The 20,000-nt window shown below is 50.1% G+C and overlaps 8 protein-coding genes across 8 annotated transcripts; 4 read left to right on the plus strand and 4 right to left on the minus strand.

Annotated features, from left to right (window-relative positions):
* Window positions 1-1,113: 1,113 nt before the first annotated feature.
* Window positions 1,114-4,145, plus strand: JN550_009963 (uncharacterized protein; the record flags this gene model as incomplete). Its single annotated transcript, XM_049308165.1, has 5 exons — window positions 1,114-1,269; window positions 1,334-1,430; window positions 1,948-2,582; window positions 2,631-3,017; window positions 3,072-4,145. The coding sequence occupies 5 exons, from the start codon at window positions 1,114-1,116 to the stop codon at window positions 4,143-4,145; spliced, it is 2,349 nt and encodes a 782-aa protein (XP_049168081.1).
* A 1,244-nt stretch (window positions 4,146-5,389) lies between these two features.
* On the plus strand, window positions 5,390-6,118 carry JN550_009964 (uncharacterized protein; the record flags this gene model as incomplete). Its single annotated transcript, XM_049308166.1, has 1 exon — window positions 5,390-6,118. One exon carries the CDS (start codon window positions 5,390-5,392, stop codon window positions 6,116-6,118), a length of 729 nt encoding a protein of 242 aa, XP_049168082.1.
* Window positions 6,119-7,377: 1,259 nt separating this feature from the next.
* JN550_009965 (uncharacterized protein) lies at window positions 7,378-7,959 on the plus strand (the record flags this gene model as incomplete). Its single annotated transcript, XM_049308167.1, has 1 exon — window positions 7,378-7,959. The coding sequence occupies one exon, from the start codon at window positions 7,378-7,380 to the stop codon at window positions 7,957-7,959; it is 582 nt and encodes a 193-aa protein (XP_049168083.1).
* Window positions 7,960-8,161: 202 nt separating this feature from the next.
* On the minus strand, window positions 8,162-10,084 carry JN550_009966 (uncharacterized protein; the record flags this gene model as incomplete). Its single annotated transcript, XM_049308168.1, has 6 exons — window positions 8,162-8,504; window positions 8,555-8,664; window positions 8,740-8,862; window positions 8,922-9,032; window positions 9,222-9,937; window positions 10,000-10,084. 6 exons carry the CDS (start codon window positions 10,082-10,084, stop codon window positions 8,162-8,164), a joined length of 1,488 nt encoding a protein of 495 aa, XP_049168084.1.
* Window positions 10,085-10,954: 870 nt separating this feature from the next.
* Window positions 10,955-12,571, minus strand: JN550_009967 (uncharacterized protein; the record flags this gene model as incomplete). The annotated part of the gene is made up of 1 exon (XM_049308169.1): window positions 10,955-12,571. The coding sequence occupies one exon, from the start codon at window positions 12,569-12,571 to the stop codon at window positions 10,955-10,957; it is 1,617 nt and encodes a 538-aa protein (XP_049168085.1).
* Window positions 12,572-14,427: 1,856 nt separating this feature from the next.
* On the plus strand, window positions 14,428-15,585 carry JN550_009968 (uncharacterized protein; the record flags this gene model as incomplete). The annotated part of the gene is made up of 1 exon (XM_049308171.1): window positions 14,428-15,585. One exon carries the CDS (start codon window positions 14,428-14,430, stop codon window positions 15,583-15,585), a length of 1,158 nt encoding a protein of 385 aa, XP_049168086.1.
* A 199-nt stretch (window positions 15,586-15,784) lies between these two features.
* On the minus strand, window positions 15,785-16,720 carry JN550_009969 (uncharacterized protein; the record flags this gene model as incomplete). Its single annotated transcript, XM_049308172.1, has 3 exons — window positions 15,785-16,045; window positions 16,111-16,364; window positions 16,423-16,720. 3 exons carry the CDS (start codon window positions 16,718-16,720, stop codon window positions 15,785-15,787), a joined length of 813 nt encoding a protein of 270 aa, XP_049168087.1.
* Window positions 16,721-17,631: 911 nt separating this feature from the next.
* JN550_009970 (uncharacterized protein) lies at window positions 17,632-18,801 on the minus strand (the record flags this gene model as incomplete). The annotated part of the gene is made up of 1 exon (XM_049308173.1): window positions 17,632-18,801. One exon carries the CDS (start codon window positions 18,799-18,801, stop codon window positions 17,632-17,634), a length of 1,170 nt encoding a protein of 389 aa, XP_049168088.1.
* Window positions 18,802-20,000: the final 1,199 nt, after the last annotated feature.

Here is a 20,000-nt window from a genome sequence, read left to right on the forward strand (position 1 = left end):
TTTCTAGCCTCAAGCGTATTTTTTAACACGAAGATGCTGAAACTGAACTATGTGAAGCCGGAGGAGGGCAACTAGATCTTGTTTTCGGTTGGTATGATCTTCTTTTGGCTTCTTATTACCTACATGACCTAACACGGTTTTATTCCCGCCTGTTCCTAGGCCAACAAGTCCTTCCTCACATCTTTACGTAGCGAAGCCATATCAAATAAGAAGCCCACAACCACCAGCAGATACTATTCATGTACACGAGATGCATGGCAGTGGTAGCAGTGACGAACGCGCTTATTATTTATACGGAAATATACCATGATCGTTAAACGACTTTGGTAGCCTCCTAATCTGCATTTAAGATTGGGATTCATACCTCAGTTGCGATATCGGGAATTCGTGAGCAGTCATCTAAAGCTGTAAGCAAAGCCCAAGGTGAGGCGGCTAGCATTGAGTGGCACATCAAAGTTTGTCATAGCCGTGGGTGAAAAGTTCTCCTACATGACCCTCTCATTCATGCATCCGACATGTCGAAAGTGAATGCGGCAGTCCTGCATTATACCCCTGCGTAGCTGTATTGCATACCATTGTCGTCTGCGTTTGGCAAGTCTACGTATGAAACCGGTAACGGCAACATTGAGTTGGGCGGGACTGTGATATTTGCTGCTGCCAGTACGCGTCTCTTGATTGGTTGGCGTTGTCTTGTCACATGAACAGGGATCGAGAACTCTCCGCAGCTCGCCATAGTCAGGGTTCTATCATCAATTCGCAACGCACAACACCGCATTGTATCCATACCACCATCATCATCAATACTTTCACACGAGGGCACACCGCTGCCACAACCGCACCGATGTTCTGCATCAAGGATCCTGATCCCGCGAAACGCGATGCGACGACACACAAACTGGACTCGCCTATGAAGACCTTCGTCTTCAAGTACAACATCCAACCCACACAGCAGTGGAACTAGGAGACCCTCAAGAGCAACAAGGCCAACCAGAACGTTGCCATCAAGGCTATCGAAGACTACGACTACGTCGTACCTTTCCACACCGCAGTCTCCACCGCACGCAAGTTCGTAGACAAGTCTGTCCTGCATTATACCCCAGGAACTGTTGAATCATGTACACTATCGACGTTATTCAGATCAGAAACCGAAATGCCGATGCCAGTGTAAATATTGTCGCCGCCAAAGTCGACATCAGGAGATATCTCGGGGCTGAGATTAATCAAGATATCGCTTCCAGAGTCTCTGGATGTGGTTTCCGTTTATTTGCGGTATGGGATCGTAGACGCATCCTTATCAAAGCCCTAAGCACCCCCGACCCCCGACATTGACCAGGTCGCAGACCGGGAGGCCAACACTGACACAAGAGTCGTCGCCACCAACGTCGAGGTCAGGAGATATGACAGGACTGAGATTGAGGCTACTTCGGAGAGTGGGTAGAGAGAGAACAATGACCGTAAGGCAAGCAGAATGGTGGGCGCACGCATCTTGTTAGTGACGACTGTCTTCTTAAAAACTCGCGTTACGACTTTCTAGTTCATGAAACTATTCGTAGTGTACTTTTTATATTAAGTTGATAAAAACGATGTGGTGTCCCACGCTAGCAGCAAGTCTAGTACCCATAACTTAGTATAGCCCGCGCTGTAGCATAGAAGCTGTCGCCTCAACTAGCACAGCGAAAAGCAAATATTGCAGTGGGTCTACACCAAAAGCAAACCATGGAAGTGTTTGTTGTTTATCCCTAGAACATTCATCCTAACGTGGCTGGTATCGCCAACCCCGTAGATTTTCGTTATACTGCGTGAGGACCTCACAAACATGCATCCCGCTCGGTCGCTATGCAGAACTACGGCTCCTGGAATTGCCAAATAAATCGACATCTAGATCTGTCTGATACGCAACTGGTACGAAAACACATTGAATATTGATATTTCTAAGCCATGCCATAGCACCGTGCTGGGTTCTCGCCGCCATCTCACCGCCATCCACCCTGGGTGGTCCATTCAGGACTACCGGCATCTACTCCACACACGCTTCACTTGCGAACTCAACAAGGCGATTAAGAGAGGAAAACATGGCTAGCCCAAGTATTCCTCCCAGGCGCTCGTCACTGAAGCACTCGAAGCAGAACCTCAAATATTCCCGATCGAAGGAGTCGGCAGCACCTCGCTCGCAGCCATCAATGGACGACGACAGCGATAACTACAGTATACTGTCCGACATACTCTCAGTCTATAAACCACCATTGAGCCACCTTGCGTCGAACCCTTCACTTCCTTCTCACTCGACACGTCAGCGACACCGCCTCCCCACCCCGATTACCGAGCAGCGACACCCTGGAAAAGAGGGAGCACGACTCAGTAAATATACGCGAGAATGGCAACCGAAGCTATCAGAAGAGGGCGAACAGCCCCATTTACAGAGACTGCAGCCCCACGGAGATTCTGTAGAGGCTGCAGCTGAGGCTTCCACAGCGAATAATGACGATGAAGGATTTGTGCACGGACTGTCTTTGGCGCTGTTGATAATGGGACTGTGTCTGGTTGTCTTTTTGATATCTATCGACAAAACGAGTATTACCACAGTAGGTGATATCCATGCCCTCGATGAATCCGGTCTAACCCTCGAACAGGCTATTCCGTTCATCACTGCCGAGTTTCATTCAACGTCAGACATCGGCTGGTATGGCTCCTCGTACCTCCTCACGGTTTGCGCGTTCCAGCCGATATTTGGGCGCATCTTCACGTTGTTTAGCATCAAGTGGTCGTACATGCTGTCCATGTTCATGTTTATGTTGGGATCTCTGGTTTGTGGAGTCGCACCGAATTCAGTCGCGCTGATCATTGGGCGGTCTATTGCTGGCTTTGGCAGCGCTGGAATCCTTACCGGTAGCTTTGTCATTGTTGCCATTGCCGTGCCCTTGAGTCTCCGGCCGATATATACAGCTGTGGTGGGGCTCATGTTTGGCGTTGGATCGACAGTAGGCCCTCTGATGGGTGGCGTTTTCACCGACCTTGTGGTACGTATGAGACTTGTATGCACGTTTAGGTTCTGTAAACTAACTGAAGTCTAGACATGGAGGTGGTGTTTCTGGTTGAACTTGCCAGCTGGTGCTATCACCGTTGTCGTCATGCTGCTAGTCTTCCATCCTCCGCCACATGCTCACCATAAGCGAACGTTCATTGATCGATTCGCTGACTTGGATATCATTGGTAACATCATTCTGCTGGGCTCGGCTATTATGCTGTTCCTGGCACTAGAAATGACTACAGTGGCGGAAGACTGGGGAAGCGCGAGGATCATTGGGCTTCTTTGCGGATGCGGAGGGTCAGCGCTCCTCTTCGTCGTGTGGCAGTGGTGGAAGGCAGATGGTGCCCTCATTCCACCAGTGATCGTCACGCAGCCTACTGTCGGTGCCTCGTGCTTGATGGCCTTCTTTACGTACGGTGCGCTCTTGGTACACACATACTTCTTACCTATCTGGTTTCAGGCTGTCTGGGGTGATTCAGCGATCCAATCTGGCGTGTTGATGATTCCATACTTTGCGGCCAACGCACTGTTTTCGTTGTTTTCAGGCATCTTCGTATCCAAGGTCGGATACTTCGCTCCTGTCGCCATAGTAGGAAGCGCCATCGGCGCGGTAGGATGTGGCATTCTCACGCTACTCAACCCTAATTCTAGCACTGGCATGTGGGTTGGGTTTGAAATCCTTTCGTCTGCAGGCTTCGGGATATCCATACAGCAGAGCTTCACTGCAGTACAAACGGTGTTGCCAAAGGAGGATGTGGCTGTTGGCACTGCATCTGTGGTGGCTTCACAGTCATTGGGAGGTGCAATCTTCATCTCTGTCGGTAACAGTGTCTTCCAGAGCCGGTTAAGTGCTCTTGTCGGTGAAGAACCGATTCCTGGCGTCGATATCCGGCAAATTATTGCAGCAGGTGCCACTGCGTTTCGCACACTGGTGCCCAAAGAGCAGTTGCCCGCGCTCATACAAGAATATTCCAGAGCGCTGCAGACTGTCATGACCGTGGCCGTCCCGCTCGGTGGATTGGCCTGCATTTCTTGTTGCTTCTTGGAATGGAAATCCGTCATTGGTAAAGGAGAAGGGCAGAGAAAGATGCGGGAAATGGAACAAACGCCTTCATAGTCTAACTATAACCCTAATGTCTATAATTCGAAGAAAAGTAATAATCGGGGTCTCATCAGATTGAATACAACAGAATCGTGAAGTATAATACGAAAATACTTGGATGTTCTTCGTTCACGGTTGGCTTCAGGTTCTTCTCCAAATTGACGATGCAAAGCCGACCGAAGCTCGAAGTCCATGGTAAGATCAACTGACGGTTTTCATAATCAATGGCACATCCAATGGTATGCAATGCTGGGTCTTTCCAAAACTGGTTTGCTGCCGCTCAGACGCACTGTCTTGGTGGAGAGGGAATACCACGCTACTTGTCGATCTTCCATGACAGTAAGCCTTGCGGTTGTGTCCGGCGAGGAGTCATGACATGCCATTGTGTTCATGGCAATCAGAAGCCAGTGTGTCTCTTAGAAGGGCAGCCAAAACACGATAATACCATTGTTTTAGTCCCGAAAGTCGAGAAAGTGCTTAAACCACAAGAGCACGCGGTTGGAATAAGGATGCTGAATGGCCCCCACGTAAGCGTTTGGGACTCGAAGGCGTGGCAAGGCTTTTACTCCAGTATAAGTACCTGAAAAGTCACCTTTCTTATAGTACTTGGTATATTGGACAACCAGAACTTCTCATTACACATTACAAGATTACAAAGAGATGGGTTTGCGTAATTGCTTGTGTCTGCCAACTTCACGACTATATCGAAAATCCGGTTTAAGAAAACAAGACCACTATGTAATTCAAGAATCGACCCAGCACTGGGGCAACTATTTGCCTTAACCAGGCAAACACTAGGATCCAAGATATGTCACAGTTACAGGCCAAATTAGCATAGGTGCAGTTGTGGGGCCTTAAATCTCCTTTGTGACAATGAATCCCTAAGGTGTCGGTCGTGAATTGATAGGAGCCATTATCGGAATTCTTAGGTAGCGACTGTGAAGTCTTTGTTGCATCATGTATTGGTACAATGCCGTTTTCAGCTGATCTAGGGCCGCCGGCGATATCATTCTTTGTCAAGGCGTGAAGCTAATGGAGCTCTCTGCAACACTTGTATCATCACATCAAAATTGGCAACGACTCAGGGAAGTGTAGCATATCCAAGGCAGATTTCCATATGATGGTTCCGAGCAAGGAACATGGCTCCGTTGGTAACACACCAAACTAAGGACAACGAGCAGTGGGAAAGGTTGGAAGTACTGCCGAGGCTTCTCCAGAAGAGCATCTCGCTTCATCGGAATGGCTCAACACCAGTTACAATGACAGAACAGTCACTATACAACCTCACGACCGCAGGGACAGGTGACTTTCTGGAAATCGTTGTCTCGAAAGTTATCCCTTCAACTTCTCTCCCCTTAGCGGACAAGGCATTTCCGAGCCTCCGACAGTCGTTGCTGATATCGTTTGAACCCCAGACGCCTCCTACTTCCACGTCTGGGGATCTGCGAGCAACCGACTTACAGCTTCTGAGTAGCCAAACGTTCCCAAACCGGGATCCGCCATCCAGCGGAAGGCCAAAGTCATGGATAACTCTAGACACTAGAATGTTTCTTCCTCTGCCGGACACGGTATGTGGGAATTGCCAGCGTGCAGGACACACGATACGAGACTGTGTTGGGCCCGTCGATGACTACGGCGAGATAGACGGGTGTCCCAAGTGCAATACCAGAGGCTCCCACATCTACGACAACTGCCCCTTCCGAGAAACCACCGAGGATTTCGATCTGATCTACAGATACCGACAAAGAAAGCCTCCACTGAAGAGTTTTATGACATGGCAAAGTTTCCTGTCTGGTCAGCACCAGCCAGCCACATGGCCAAAGTACATCCCATGGTCTACGCAATTCTCGATCGAACAGCAGCAGTCAGCCTTCAGAGCACACAGAAAGCCGGAGTGGTGTTACTATGAGTACGACCGGATAGGGTGGCCTGATGCAGAAGCACATTATCGCGAGATAGATTCCGAATCCGAATTCATGGTGCTGTGACAACTGCAGGGTATCATGCAGAAGGTGACAGCGCATGCCTAGAAGGATTGCAGCCAGTTTCAGTTAGGCTTCATGGGGCCGCACAAGGAAGCACAACCAACAGACAAAACAGACCGGTCAGCTAAGAATAGAAGCACAGGTGTAGAAGTGTGGCGCGGAGAGTGTTGTTTGGCAACTTTACAGTAGTACCTAGAGGGCAGCAACTGTAGATTGACCAGTGCAGTGTGGCTGGCCATGACGCGGCTACCTAGGTACAGTGTGACAACGAGTACTGGGTGTAGCCAAGCAAAAGAACCAGCCTTTGCCAGCAACTTCTACGCATCTGGGGGCCATTCCGCACTGAAGAAAGCGGCCTTCAGCGCTGTATGAGAGATCCACACGCATCGTTGCTTTACGTAAATTGTTTTGGCATCCAGCGCTGCTAGTTGAGGCTAGCGGCCCCCGTCTCAAAGATTTCCCAAGAGCGCCCGGCACACTTGCCGGACCTAAACCTGGGGGCCCATGGGCTTGGCTGGGGCATCATCATCATGTCTGCAAGGGGAGAGACCCTCCGTCCAACATTGGGATGAACAGCACCCTAGTCCAGGGCCTCTGCCGTCATTATTGCGATCTTGTGCGGTCAGGCTCTCGGGCAGTCAGGGACTGGACCTCCAGACCAATCACCCGGCGGCCTCTGCTGTCCAGTAAGCGTCCCCTTGGCGGCTGGCACCAAAGCGGTGGCATCCGGCAGCCCGGCTATGGCGGCTCAGCCGTGCAACTGCGTATGCATCTCGCCTTCTGGAGGGCTGTTGGTGATCTCATCCGCGAGGCGCAGGACCAGCGATGGCCGGGGAACCCCATAACGTCGGCCGCATTGAGTTTCTGCCAAGCCTGCCGGAGCAGCTGACGCGTCGCTAATGGCCAGGACCATTGTCGGGAACAGTTAGGCGAGCTAGGGGGCCAGGCGAACTAGCTGCATTGACCCGTTGGTTTGGTCCCTACGTAGTCAGTTCAGCCACGAGCCGACCTGAGATCGGGAGACGCACTGCCACAAACCACGACGCTTGACGTCTTTTTATGGGTACGACATGATATGATGCTCCATATTACCAAGCTCATTACACGGGAGCCCCTGAGGGCGACTCGAGATGGAGTGAATCATATATAAAGGCGCCGACCCACGCCGTTCAGGTCTCGCCAAATTACACAATCCAGTTCCAACCTTAATCCAGTGACCCATCACCCAAAACCTCAACCTCTAAACCCACACATCGATCATCATGCGTTTCGCAGCATCTACCCTCTTCGTCGCTGGCCTCGCCGCTGCCCACGTCGCACCTCGGGAGCCCGTCATCACAGCAGCACCTGTAGCCCAGAGAGACGACATCAACTCCCTCATCGACTCGGCTCAGGGCGGCGCCAGCTCTTTGATCCAGCAGGGCAGCTCTTGGGCTCAGCAGGGCAGCTCCATCGCAGCTTCGCTAGGCAGTGAAGGGTCCAGCGCCGCCAGCTCTCTAGCCGGCCAGGCCTCGTCGGCCATCGAAAGTGCCAAGAGCTGGGCCTCCACTGCTGGCGAAGCGGCCAAGTCCTCGGCCAGCGCTGCTCTCGAGAGCGCCAAGAGCGTCGCGTCCACTGCTACCGGTGAAGCTGGTGCCGCCGCCTCGTCGGCTGTCTCATCGGCCCAGAGCGTTGCCTCGCAAGTGAGCGCCTCGGCTGCCTCGGCAGCTTCGGCAGCTTCCAGCGCCGGTTCCTCCACCACCGGAAATGCTGCACCTGGCCTCGTCCACAGAGGAGATGCATCATGGATGTGGGGTGTTGGTGTTGCCACCTTCGGTGCCATCGCCGGTGCCATGCTACTATAAGTCAGACGCATTTAGCATGGATGCCATTACTGGGGAGAATTGATACCAACATTGCATTGTAAAATAGCGTTATTCATGAAGCTTTTTATCAAGTTTAATCAAGACATACACATATGACAAATGTCATACTGTTGCAACATAATAATCTTTCTCGCGACCAGTGAACAAATGCTCGCTATCACCGGTTAGGTTGAGTCAGCCTCTAAGGAGCAACATTGAATGCTTCTATCAAGGAACCGGCAACCATGACGAGATTTCCCAAGTCTCCAACAGTAGCGCTCCACTCTTCCCAAGTTGCCGTACTCGATTGAATCCCGCCTGCGTCCTGTCGGAGTCTGATTAAGCACCCACTCTCGGAAACCCCATATATCGTGCGTTCTTCAAAGTACATCTTGAACTCTGATCTCCACAGCTCAACTTCTTGAGCATCCCAAAGAGTCTCGTTACCAGGCAGGGGAAGGAGAACGAATCCATCCATCGGACGACAGGAAACTGCGAGAGAGATGTCGACCACTATGTTTATAATACGGAATATCAGAACAGTTCTGAAGTGGCGGTCAGCAGTAGAACTTGTAGCACATGGATCGATTCCTACCGTCGTCTCGACTCGTTGAATGACCAGTCCTTCCATGCCAATGTGGAATCGTCGGGAAGTTCAATAACATCTGGGCCTCCAACTGACCAAGAGAGCGCGCTAGCGACAACCTTGACATCAGGTTAACCATGCAAGTCTAGTGGGTTAGGGTATCCATGCGGGTCCAGGACTCAACGTACACTAACCGATCTCAAAAGAGCCATGTCGAGATCTGGGTCCTCAACCCCGGGATCCAGCAGGCGCAGCAAGCAATAAACAAGAAGTGCCTGGAAGGCAGCCAGAAGCTCCCAGCGATCCCAGCTTTGATGCTAGAAATTGTTCAAGTTACTGCAAAACATAGCTATTAGCCAGAGGGGTGGATACGCACCTCACTAAGGATTCTCTCTTGCTCAATCCTGATAAGCCTCCATATAAACCTTTTGTTGGATTCGGTCCGTGACTTGAACATCTGCACAAGGCTCACAGCATTGATCAAAGCCTGTTTGCAAATTAGTCCCCATACTTGGTTGGTTGATTGGTTGGTTGATCAATCCACCGCGACGAGCACTATTGTCGATGTATGTCGATGACGATTCGGTCCCATTGACGAGGCACAGAAGGTTCTTCTCATAGACCCGCGCACTCGTTTCTCGCCTTAAGAAACTAAATACGAGACGGCACAGCTTACCTGTTCTGGTAGTCCCTCTGCTGTCTCCAACCCGGAGTACAGAAGTGGGTTCACAAACGGTGGAAATGTCTCTTTGCGCAACAGCATGAAGGGATAGCGGCGGAGTATGCGTAACATCAGAGATCCCAGAGATCGTTGAGTAAGGTTATTCGCGGTTCGAAGACTAAAAGAGGTGCTAGGTGCTTGCAAAGCCCTTGAAATTGAAGGGTTTGTGGAGAACGAAAATAATCGGGAAGTGTAGTCCAGCGCATTCGAAGTGGCTGTGGGATCTGGGAGTTGGTGGTTGACTTCAAAGGGCTCGAGCAGAGCAGGATCGAAAGTCCAATCAGGCAATTCAATTTGCGCAGTATTCGTGGCGATCTCGTCAGACACCGGTGCAAGGCTCGAGATTTGTGCAATATCCAGAGATACATCTGAGCCATCGAGTATGGTTGAGGTCGTATCTGCCCACACGACCGGATCGAGAGCTCCAAGGGCTTGGACTGATCTACCGCCGCCGTCTGTCGACCGCGTTACTACATGTTGCTGCGCGGCACTGTTGCCTTCACAACCAATGCCGCGCTCGGTGCATCTCAAGCAGGCCTTCTGGCCAGCATTTTCGGCCAAGCTGCAACGAGTTTTCGCACGGATGCACGCAAGACAGGACTTTCTACGGGGAACAACGGGCTTAGAGAGCTTAGAGCGGCAGTAGTAATAGTGCCGCTTCCGTGTTGATTCTAAGTTTTGATTAGCTCCGTTGGTGGCTGCATACTTATGTTCCTGGTTGTAGCGCGTTTACCTTTGCCAAACGATTTGTTGCAGAACAAGCACTGGTAATTTGGCTCGGAACCTTGAGGGCTTCGGGTGCCTGCGCCACGTGGCATGGTGTGAATGTATTCAGTAGTCTCAGGAATTCCGTGGCTCGACCGATGGGTCCCTCTGCTTCGACGATTTCCGGCTGGAGAAGGGAAACAGCGCCGGGAAACAGCGCCATGCGTTCGGGTGAAGCCTTCACGGAACTCCGTATCAGCGGGGTCCCGTCTGCTCAGATCGGCTTACTAAAAACTCCGGGGCGGCTTGCACCATAGTAGAAGTAAGCGCTCGGTGCAACCACGTGATTTCTCAGGTATCACTCTTGATGTGCTTTCCTACGAACTTCCTTTCAATAAAGATCTCCAGACAATTTGAGTCGAAAATTGTGGGGCTATGGAAAGCTACATTCAACGACTAGGCTTCTGGGACTTTGACCAAACCATATGTCCATAAATTCCCAGCTGTTAAGGTGCATTCTCGACACACATTGCGTGCCGTTCTAGATCCCGCCTTCGTATTAATACACCACCATGCGCTACTACACGGTTTAAGCCTACAACCCCTCTCTCCTCACCCTCACAAATGGGCGGGAGACTTCGGTACCTTATGATTTTACCCCATTCTTGTCAACCTTGACATTTGCCAGCACGAAGCTATGTGTTTTAGCTGGGTCCACGTCCGTATTCATGTCTAGACTGCTGGTACGCACCACACACCCCTAGGGCCAACACACCGGAATCCTTCCATGGTTTGGGTCATGCTTCAAATTCTAGACATAATTGATAACAATCCTAGGAACTATTCAACCGAAGCGGTAGATACGTCATTCGCGGGCCTGTCAGCACCCCATCATCATGAATTTCCTTTGGTTTCAAGCAAGCTTGATACGTGATTATGAGATTAGTTCGAGGCAATGGTTTCAACCTCGGATGCAGTCCTATCTACGGGAATGGGTCATATTCTCCTATTCCCTGACATGCTCCATCTACCTCAACACCATCCACACGCTGACTTACAATCCCGTTGGAGCCGAAGCGAATAAGGTCCCCACCATGTGGATCACTAACAACCATTGGATTCCAGCCTATCTCCTGCGGGCCATGCAGCGGGTCTTTGACGAAAGCGAGCAGGTGGTCCTGCATAGACTCGCTAACGTCAATTTCGAACCGGGTGGTATTTGCTATGTCGTCCAGAAGCCTATACGTCCCAAACGTTATAGGTATATCACTAGCATGATACGCGCCTAGCCATTTATAAACATTCAAATTAGGAAACGTTCCCGCGTGCTGCCAGCGAAAGACAGGTATTCCCAGCCGGTTCCGATATACTGTCGAGTTGAATGTTGGGCATACCATCACCGCAAGATCTAGAGCGGTAATTGTTGGCTGGTACGGGCCTTCGGTTAGGTTTTGTGGCGGCCATGTCCCCGCCGATGCCTCGTTTGCTGTATTCGAAATGATGACCGGCACACGTGCAATCAGGCCTGCCTCGGCCCGCGCTGTATAATTAGTAAATACAATAGAATCGTCAGGAACCATTTTAAAGGACAGTAGAGGAGTCTCGCGACGATCGCCGTATTGCCCAATAAAATTCTCGATCATCGTGAATGGTACTCGGCGCATGCAATCGAGCTCTGCTGCGCCGTCCTCATCCTCGTCACTACCAGAGGGGGCTTCGCACCCAACATGACGTGCCACGAAGGTGAAATTAGAAAATTCCGGGTCCTTAGGAGGTACTGCAGCGCCAAAAACCGTTCCCGATTGCAAATAATGGGCTTGGGCAATAGGATCCTCGTGAAAGGCGTAGGCATGGATATCCGTACTGACAGCCCCGGCTGACCGCCCCATTTGCGTTATACGCTTTGGATCGCCGCCAAAAGCCGCAATATTATCACGAACCCATTCGAGTGCCGCGCGTTGATCTAGGATCCCGAGATTCTGTTGTTCGAGTCCGCGTGCATTGGGGAAGCCGAAGATATTCAAACGGTAATTAATAGTCACGACGATATGCGACTGTGAGCGCTCAACCCACGAGGTGGGCATTTGCCAGGGGATATCAACGCCACCAATGATAAAACCGCCCCCTGTTATAAAGAAGAGCACGGGTAGGCTGACGTTCGTACGCGGCACCGCGGCGGTTGGTGTCCATACCGCTAGGTATAAGCAGTCTTCGGACGTGGCCTCCCCTACTAATCCGGATGAGTCGTTTTGATAACCATTATAAATAGTGTTGCCTTTAGTCAAATTGATATTATAAAACATTGGAATTGCCGACACGAACTGGGGACATGACGGCGGAAATCGCGTCGTATAGTGATGCTCGGTAGGTGGTGATGAGAGCTTCTGCGGCGGTAGCCAACGGCGTGATAGAACGGGCGGCTCCGCGAATGGGATAGACCGGAATTGAAGAGTGTTTGGATAGTCGGGATCAATAATGCCCGTGTAGGTGCCTGTGGAGGTTCGTACGGTGAGATTACTATTGAATCCAGAGCCTTTGGTTCCGTGGCCGGAAACGGCGCCAACAGCCAGGGCTAGAGATGACAAATTCGCCAGCTTCATATTGTGTAGTTGTGTACTTAGATTACGGGTGATGAAGCAAAGCCATCGATTCTAGAGTCCTTCATTTATAAACCAAAACACCCTTGTTGATTTATGGCCTTCGGTGAACCACTGTTTCCTTGTTTACCAGGCAGCCTCGCCGTAGGGGTGCATCTTGTCAGCTATAACCCAGCAATTAGAAGGCAATGATAAGAGATATAGTGGGTCGTGGGGATCAGCGGCGCCGTAATCCTGGGTTGGTCGCCTAGCGCGCTATGTAACCTGGTCGACATGCAGAGCTGTGCTGACGGTGCGTTCAGTCAAGAGCAGTGCCAATTGAAGCAGATAACTTAGAACAACGATAGCACTTTGGGACGACAGCAACCCCTTTGCGAAGAGTGTGGAGTCGACGCCGCGATAACTCGACGGAATTGTGAGGTCCAAGGAACCGTCGGCGACCTGCAAGATGTCGCGATGTCCATGGTCTGGAAGTGGGAGTGATAAGGGGAGGTAAAGATAGCAATGGGAAGAGCGAGCCCGTTCTCTGTAGGTCAGACGTGAAGAAACGGTTTCAGTCGTTAAATCCTTGGCTCGTAATCGTCACCACTCAGCATTGTACTTTGTAGAACAGAAACAGAAAAGTATGTGGTAGGAGGCACAGAGGTGCAGATTGCGGGCATCCCTGTCGAATCTGCAATACGCGCTCCCTCCTTCCCCCAACCACTCGGCGGCCGTAAGGTGCGGCGGTCTCTCGTAACTAAAAGGTCGGGCCTTTTGTCCAATCTAGGGTTGGCCGCGGTTTGAGGAGACTTTAGTTAACCGGCGGGCCCATAGTGCTTATCAAGACCACAGCGGCGCACTTGCTTACCCCCAGAAATCATAATGAATGCCTTGACAACCAGTACGACACCAAACTGCCCCAATGTGCGGTGCATAACCTCCAAATAATACGCCTTTGATGAAAGGGTCTTTTCTTCATCCGAGGATGATCGACCAGGATCGTAATTGCCAGCACTAGGCAATCGATTACTCTATGCGAGTTGCTTTGGGGACGTTTCGGTAAGTGAGCTTCAGAAATATTGCTATTGAATGTATGTGCTTAGTTTATCATTTGGCTTTCCGGAGCTGATTCTATTGTCGTGTCCAGTATTGTGTCATGCAGTATTAATGAGCTATCGAATCCCGATAGTCTGGGCGCGGGCAGGATAGTCAAGATGTTCAGACAATTTGAGTTGAAAGTGTTGACTGTGAACAAATATGTTCGCCGACTAGGTTTCTGGGACTCTTACCAAATCACATGCCCATAGTCTCTTAGATATTGATTTGTTGTGCGCGGCATACATCTTGTGCCTTTGTATCTTTCGTTGTCGTATATATATCCCACTTATAGAGCAAAGACGATGTTCTATAGTATTATCTAGAAGAATTACTGCCGCCGCCGTAAGACTTCAACATCCAATGTCTATTGTTGGTGATTTGACACTCAAAAGTTGTCCGATGGGGTTTTGTATCTGCTAACTTAGATCAAGGCATGGCTTCTTTTACATGCGGGGTACATGGTAAGCAGTGCTGTGCCGCTCGCCCAGCAGCCTCACAGCAGTTTCTTACATTGCGCTGTCCACGCTACATCAAGCTGCCGACAGACTTGCTAAAATCCTGACTGTCGACCGTCTTCATCACCACAGGCAAGCAGCCATGCGTCGCACGCATGAACTTGACGACGGAGAAGCGTAATACTCAACACTAATCAAGTATTCTGGAACGCGCTTCCGGAAAGTAATAGTTCTGTTTTCGACTGGCAGAGAAGACCATGAACGATGGTTCCTCCGCATCATATGCAGATTATTAATCCATCTCGTCATAGTTTCGAACATTCTATGTTTAGTCGATTTACACTGCTTCCAGCGGAGCTCCGACTGCACATCTGGATATGCTCGTTAGAGAAGCATCGCTTGCTAGAAGTTTGGCTCGACCCTCCAACCGACCCTGGCAAAGCGCCTCCATACTCGACTACGAACGCGCTGAACAAATTGATCAGTGGCGGCAGCTACACCGCTACCGTGCAAGCCGTCCATCTCAACAGCAAGCTGCTGCGTGTGAATCGCGAGTCTCGAAAAGCAGCGCTCAGCTTCTACCGCGTTCACATTCCATGTTACCTCCAAGCGTTCAGGGAGATACCTCGTGGGCTGCAGGGAAAACCGGCCAAGCGCGCGAAGGAACCTCTCTATTTCAATCCCGAATATGACTTTATGCAGCTGAGGACACGTGGGCCTGCGGAATTCACGTTTGTCGACTTCATTCATGATCTGAAAGCCTATGATCCACAAAACGTTGGCCTACTCAATCTAGCTCTAGCGGTCAATGGTATGAATGCCGGACTACATATGCTAGTCAATATTTCGCAACCTTCTGCTAAGGCGGCATTTGTCAAAACTCTGTCGCAGCTACAAGAAATTATCTGGGTGGCCCAGTCATACTGTGGGCGTGCGATTATGGGACCACTGGAAGATTTCCATGGCGTTGGAGTTCAATTCAACCATTCAATGCCCATAAAAGCGATTACGCCGTCTTTTGATCTTTTGAGACATGACCCAAGGTCGGTGGAATCCGACTTGAAATATGTTCTAACGGGGACCATAGACCCACGGCAGATGCGAGTGGACTGGCAGGAGCTGCTGACCAAGTGGGATATTCGTCAAGCTCAACCCCCCAGAGAACGGGTTCTCTTCGCCTACAGAGTTCCGTCTTATAGTCAGCAGGTTTATGACATCAAACCAGCAGAAAGTTTCCTGAGAGCAGAAGAGGAAAACTGGCTTAGGTCGCAACAGAAGTTCCATCATATGACCCTGAAACTGGCCGGAAAAGTTCCAGTCGAGGGGCCAGACGAGCTTGCACAAGCTGTGAGACCAGCTGTCGGATTCTGGTTGTTCCCTGCTGAGGCTCTAGGTGCCCTTGAAGGTGATGTGGGGCGAGTGAAGAAGGTGTTTGATATGACGGGTTACTGGCCGGAGTTGGCCTTGTCAAATATTTCTTGATTTTCATCACGGTACAGGCAATAAACCTTTGCATTTCCTGCATTCAATAACAACATCCCGGGAAGCAAAGTATATTGGGCTAATTCCGAATAACCTAACAGGATTGTATGCTGATAGCGAACATGGTCATTCTAGTTAAAAGACCCTGAAACCAAGTCTATGTCTATTTAGCATGATGAATAGGAGGAATTAATCCATGTTACATCGTTCCCGTAATGCCTCCGCTTACAGAAATCCATTGTGCTGTGATCCAGCGACTCTTCTCCGAAGTGAGCAAGAGCACCGCGTCAGCGATATCTTCGGGAGTCCCAAGACGTGCTTCTGCACGAGCCATGGAGTAGAAGGTATCCAGCATGGGTGATGGGTTGCCTTCAGGTGTCTCCAGAAAGACCCGGGACAAGTCCGTCGGCACCGGACCAGGTGCGATTGTATTGACAGTGATTCCACGAGAAGGACCGAGCTATCCATTGGCATCAGTCACATTGCCTGGCTACACAAAAGTGAATGTCTCAGTTTAAAACTCACCTCACCTGCCCAAGACGCCGTCAAACTGTCCTGCGCTGCTTTGGCTGCAGCGTAGACCGGGGTACCTTGCGGGCCTTGCTTGGAAGATATCGTGCCAATATTGATGATGCGACCTCCCCTTGGCATAGCCCCAACTCCTACCACTGCTTGAGTGAGGTAAATGGACCCGAAAACGTTCACACCAAAGTCATGATTGAGCTGCTGGGGCGTCGATTCCATCAGCGGGTTGATTAGCCCAATACCGGCATTGTTGACTTTCGAACCAGTTAGCTCAGCCTTGAAAACAAATCACAGGACCACTTCTCTGCTTACCAAGAATATCAATGCCAGAAGCATTGAAAGCTTTGAGTGTCTGCCGGACTATCTTCTCGGCCATCGCCTGCTCTTCGATAGCTCCTTGAACGACAACAGTTTTGGATCCGAACTCTCTGCTGATATCGGCTGTTACTTTTTCAGCCCTATCCTTGGAGTTTTCTGAAACATAATGAATAGCGACAGATGCGCCGTTACGGGCAAGTGCTCTAGCAATGGCAGCGCCAATGCCATTCTCACGGCCAGACCCAGTCACAATCGCGACTTTACCGACGAGAGACAAGGTGTCAGCAGTCATGTTGAAGATATAAGCTGTGAGGTGCTTGAGGTTTGTTGTTTATCAAAGGAGAATAGAGGGTTGTCGTTGTTGTTTTTGTTGGTTTAGTGAATCAGTGAAGAAAGGACTGCTGGTTTGTTGATGATGAGGCAAGAGCAAATTGGTTTCGAGATATCTTGGGCTGACATTTATACTCAAGGTTCAGAGTAGAATTTTGTCTTTTAGTAATCGAACTTGGAATGCCAGACCCATTACAGATGTATACACGGAGGCCGTTCAAAGTCAGCCAGGGGTTGTGAACCAATTGGCAGCCAAGGGTCTTCAACCGCCCACCCCACTTACGCTTGTACACTGCAACACAAAGGTCCATAGAGTATGGGATGAACGGCAATGTGTGAAATTTAAGGGACAACACATAGGCCGCATAAATTCGATCCTGTGAAAAGCCTCATTCATTTACCTTCCGGATTAATAATACTGGCCATGTATCGCATTGGAAATCCTCGGTTGACCACAATCTCGTACAAATTTCACGGATATCCGTGAAGAGTGAAAAGTGGGGCCGCGTCTCACCCATGGTTTTCGACAGCCCCTGGATAGGAATCGAGTGTCTGGTGGGGCAAGTATGGCACCATGCAAGAACAAATGTCCAAAGCAATTTCATGAAGTCCTGATCAAGATTCCGAGATGGCTGGTGATTTGAATTTATACATGTAAGTCTCGAGATTAGACGTTATCTGAGCTCTTGTAGCGTTCATTTGGCCACCAATCTCTACTGAAACGCAGTATGAAAAGACCATGCACAAAACCAAGTAATGAGTCAAAAGATGATACTTCACAACTACCCAGCCTTATTCTCGAGACCAACACCTTCTATCTACATTTCGAAGCAGCGACTACCACTACAGCACACCACATCCTGCGTCTGGTGTTCAATGTCTAACCCTACGCTGCCACTGACTTGAGAACGGATAATCAGTGTATCCGTCTGGCGATTTGACTTTGTAGAGTGTCGCCCGATTATATGGCTCTAGCGGAATTTGGTTCTGTAGCCGATAGACTAGATCTGGCGTCGAGATGAAGTAGCGACCGAAGACGCACACCAAGTCTCTATCGCGGTACTTTACATCCACATATTCGCCAGTGTTTTCGGAATTAAAGCCGCCTGCGAGGAAAACCGGAGACTTCTTGCCCCAGATATCAATGAAAGGCTCGTTCGACTCCTCCTCGTTTACGTGCTCCTTGTCGGTATTGGCATGTACTCGCGGCTCAATGAGGTGGAGATATGCCAAATTGAGATCCTTCAGAGTCTCGATCAAATGCGAGAATTGAGGTATTGGGTCAGCCATTCTTGTCACGTTGAACTCGCTCCAGGGGGACAAGCGAATCCCGACCCTGTCTGCTCCGATTTCATTCGCAACCGATCTGCAAACTTCGACTGCGAACCTGGAGCGGTTCTCGATTGATCCGCCCCACCGGTCTGTACGACAGTTGCTGTTCTCCTGAATAAACTGATCGACAAGAAAACCGTTGGCTCCATGTATCTCAACGCCGTCGAAGCCGGCACCGTCAACCGCATTCAACGCAGCAGTAGTGTATTGATCGATCAATTGCTGGATTTCTCCTTCTTCGAGACTGCGCGGTACAGCGGGCTTTTCATCTTTGTCCTTATACCAAGTCAAGCCAAGAAAAGGGCTGTCAAGAGGCAGTGCGCTTGGACCAAAGACGCCCCCAGTGCCTTCCGATGCCTTACATTCCGCACTGGCGACACGCCCAAGGGCCCAGAGCTGGAGCCAAATAAAGCAGCCCTTCTCGTGGACCGCATCCACTATCTCTTTCCAGGAAGCGATTTGCTCGGCATTCCAGATCCCTGGTACGTTCTCATAGCCACTTGCCTGTGGGCTAATCAGCGTGCCTTCTGTAATGAGCAGAGTGCCGGGGACTGAAGCGCGCTGGGCATAATATTCCTTCGCCAGCGAGGTTTGATGGACATGATTGTCTTGAGCTCGGGCTCGAGTCAAGGGAGCCATTGCTATACGGTTGTCCAAAATGCAGCGCCCAACTTTGAGTGGCTGGAAGAGCCGAGAGTCTGGCTGTGTCATTGTGAAAGTGTGACTGGTAGAATAACCAGTGTCCTGAAATATCAAAAAGCAAGCGTTTATGATTTCTTTTCTGAATAACGTGATTTCTGCCACCTAGATCTTGCAGGCTGCTGCCTCCAAAATGCCCGAAATTTCCCTCGATACCGTACTTATATAGCGTCTTGACTTCTCGGACTATTGAATTGTAAGCCGCGCGGAACTCCGTGTTTTTCGAGATTAGTAATGCAAGCTTTACATTGTACCGTAAGCTGATATCAACACTTCGTATGTAATCAGTTCAATATGCGACAACTGGCGGTACATACGGTAAGACTTGAGGTGATAAATCGACATGGCTTGATTTGGTGGATTATCCGATACAGGGACGGCCATCTTCTGCTCCTAGACCTCTCTGATGTTTCAAATCAGAAGTCCTTTTTGATGCAACCTGGCCCCCTTTATCGTATATCAAAAGCCATATTAGCACGGCCTTGTGAGAAATCTGATTCTAGACCGTAGAGATCAGTGTTCAGCTTGCCCCTTGGCTAATATCATGAGCACTGTAGTACTGTGGCGCAGGATGTCCTGATCAATTGGTGCGAATTGCGACTGGCCTAAGATGCGGTGCTAGATGTAGGTTTTCCAATCAAGGACGAAATCTTAATGCCCAAGTATGGATGAGCACGTCACTTTTTTCTCTTTTTCCTCTTTTTATTATTATTTTCCCCCCTGGTCATCCTTCTTCAAAGCACTTTCGCGCCGCCGCGACGCCGAGTCTCAATCCAGCAGCATTCCTTACGCCGAAACTCTAGAGGACGACCCATGCACCCCAAAGTCGCCTCGTGAACGTTGCGACTATCTTGACCTCGCCGTAGTCGCGCGTGGCGCCAACCAGCAGTCGGATTGCGAGATTCAGATATCAGGTTGGGGGCTGCGCAGCCCCCTGACTGTAACAGCGCGTTGAGCCTGAGAAACGTATAGCCATTACCGGTACTTCTCCACCCAAACTTGTCCAACAGTCAGGTCCCGAGTCATCTACAGCGAACTAGCAGCGACGTAGTTGATTGGGTCACATATGTCTATAGTGTTTTATTTCTGGTGTGTGTCTGTGTTCTCCCCTTGTAGGTATTCGGCATCGTGGTACTTTTGAGTAGGAGCAAACCCCGCAGTGCACGTGAGAAGATCCACTCATCATCACTCAGACCAACCACCCTGTTTGA

Source organism: Neoarthrinium moseri (assembly GCF_022829205.1).
Source record: "Neoarthrinium moseri strain CBS 164.80 chromosome Unknown scaffold48_Wmoseri_CBS_16480, whole genome shotgun sequence".
Taxonomy (NCBI): domain Eukaryota; kingdom Fungi; phylum Ascomycota; class Sordariomycetes; order Amphisphaeriales; family Apiosporaceae; genus Neoarthrinium; species Neoarthrinium moseri.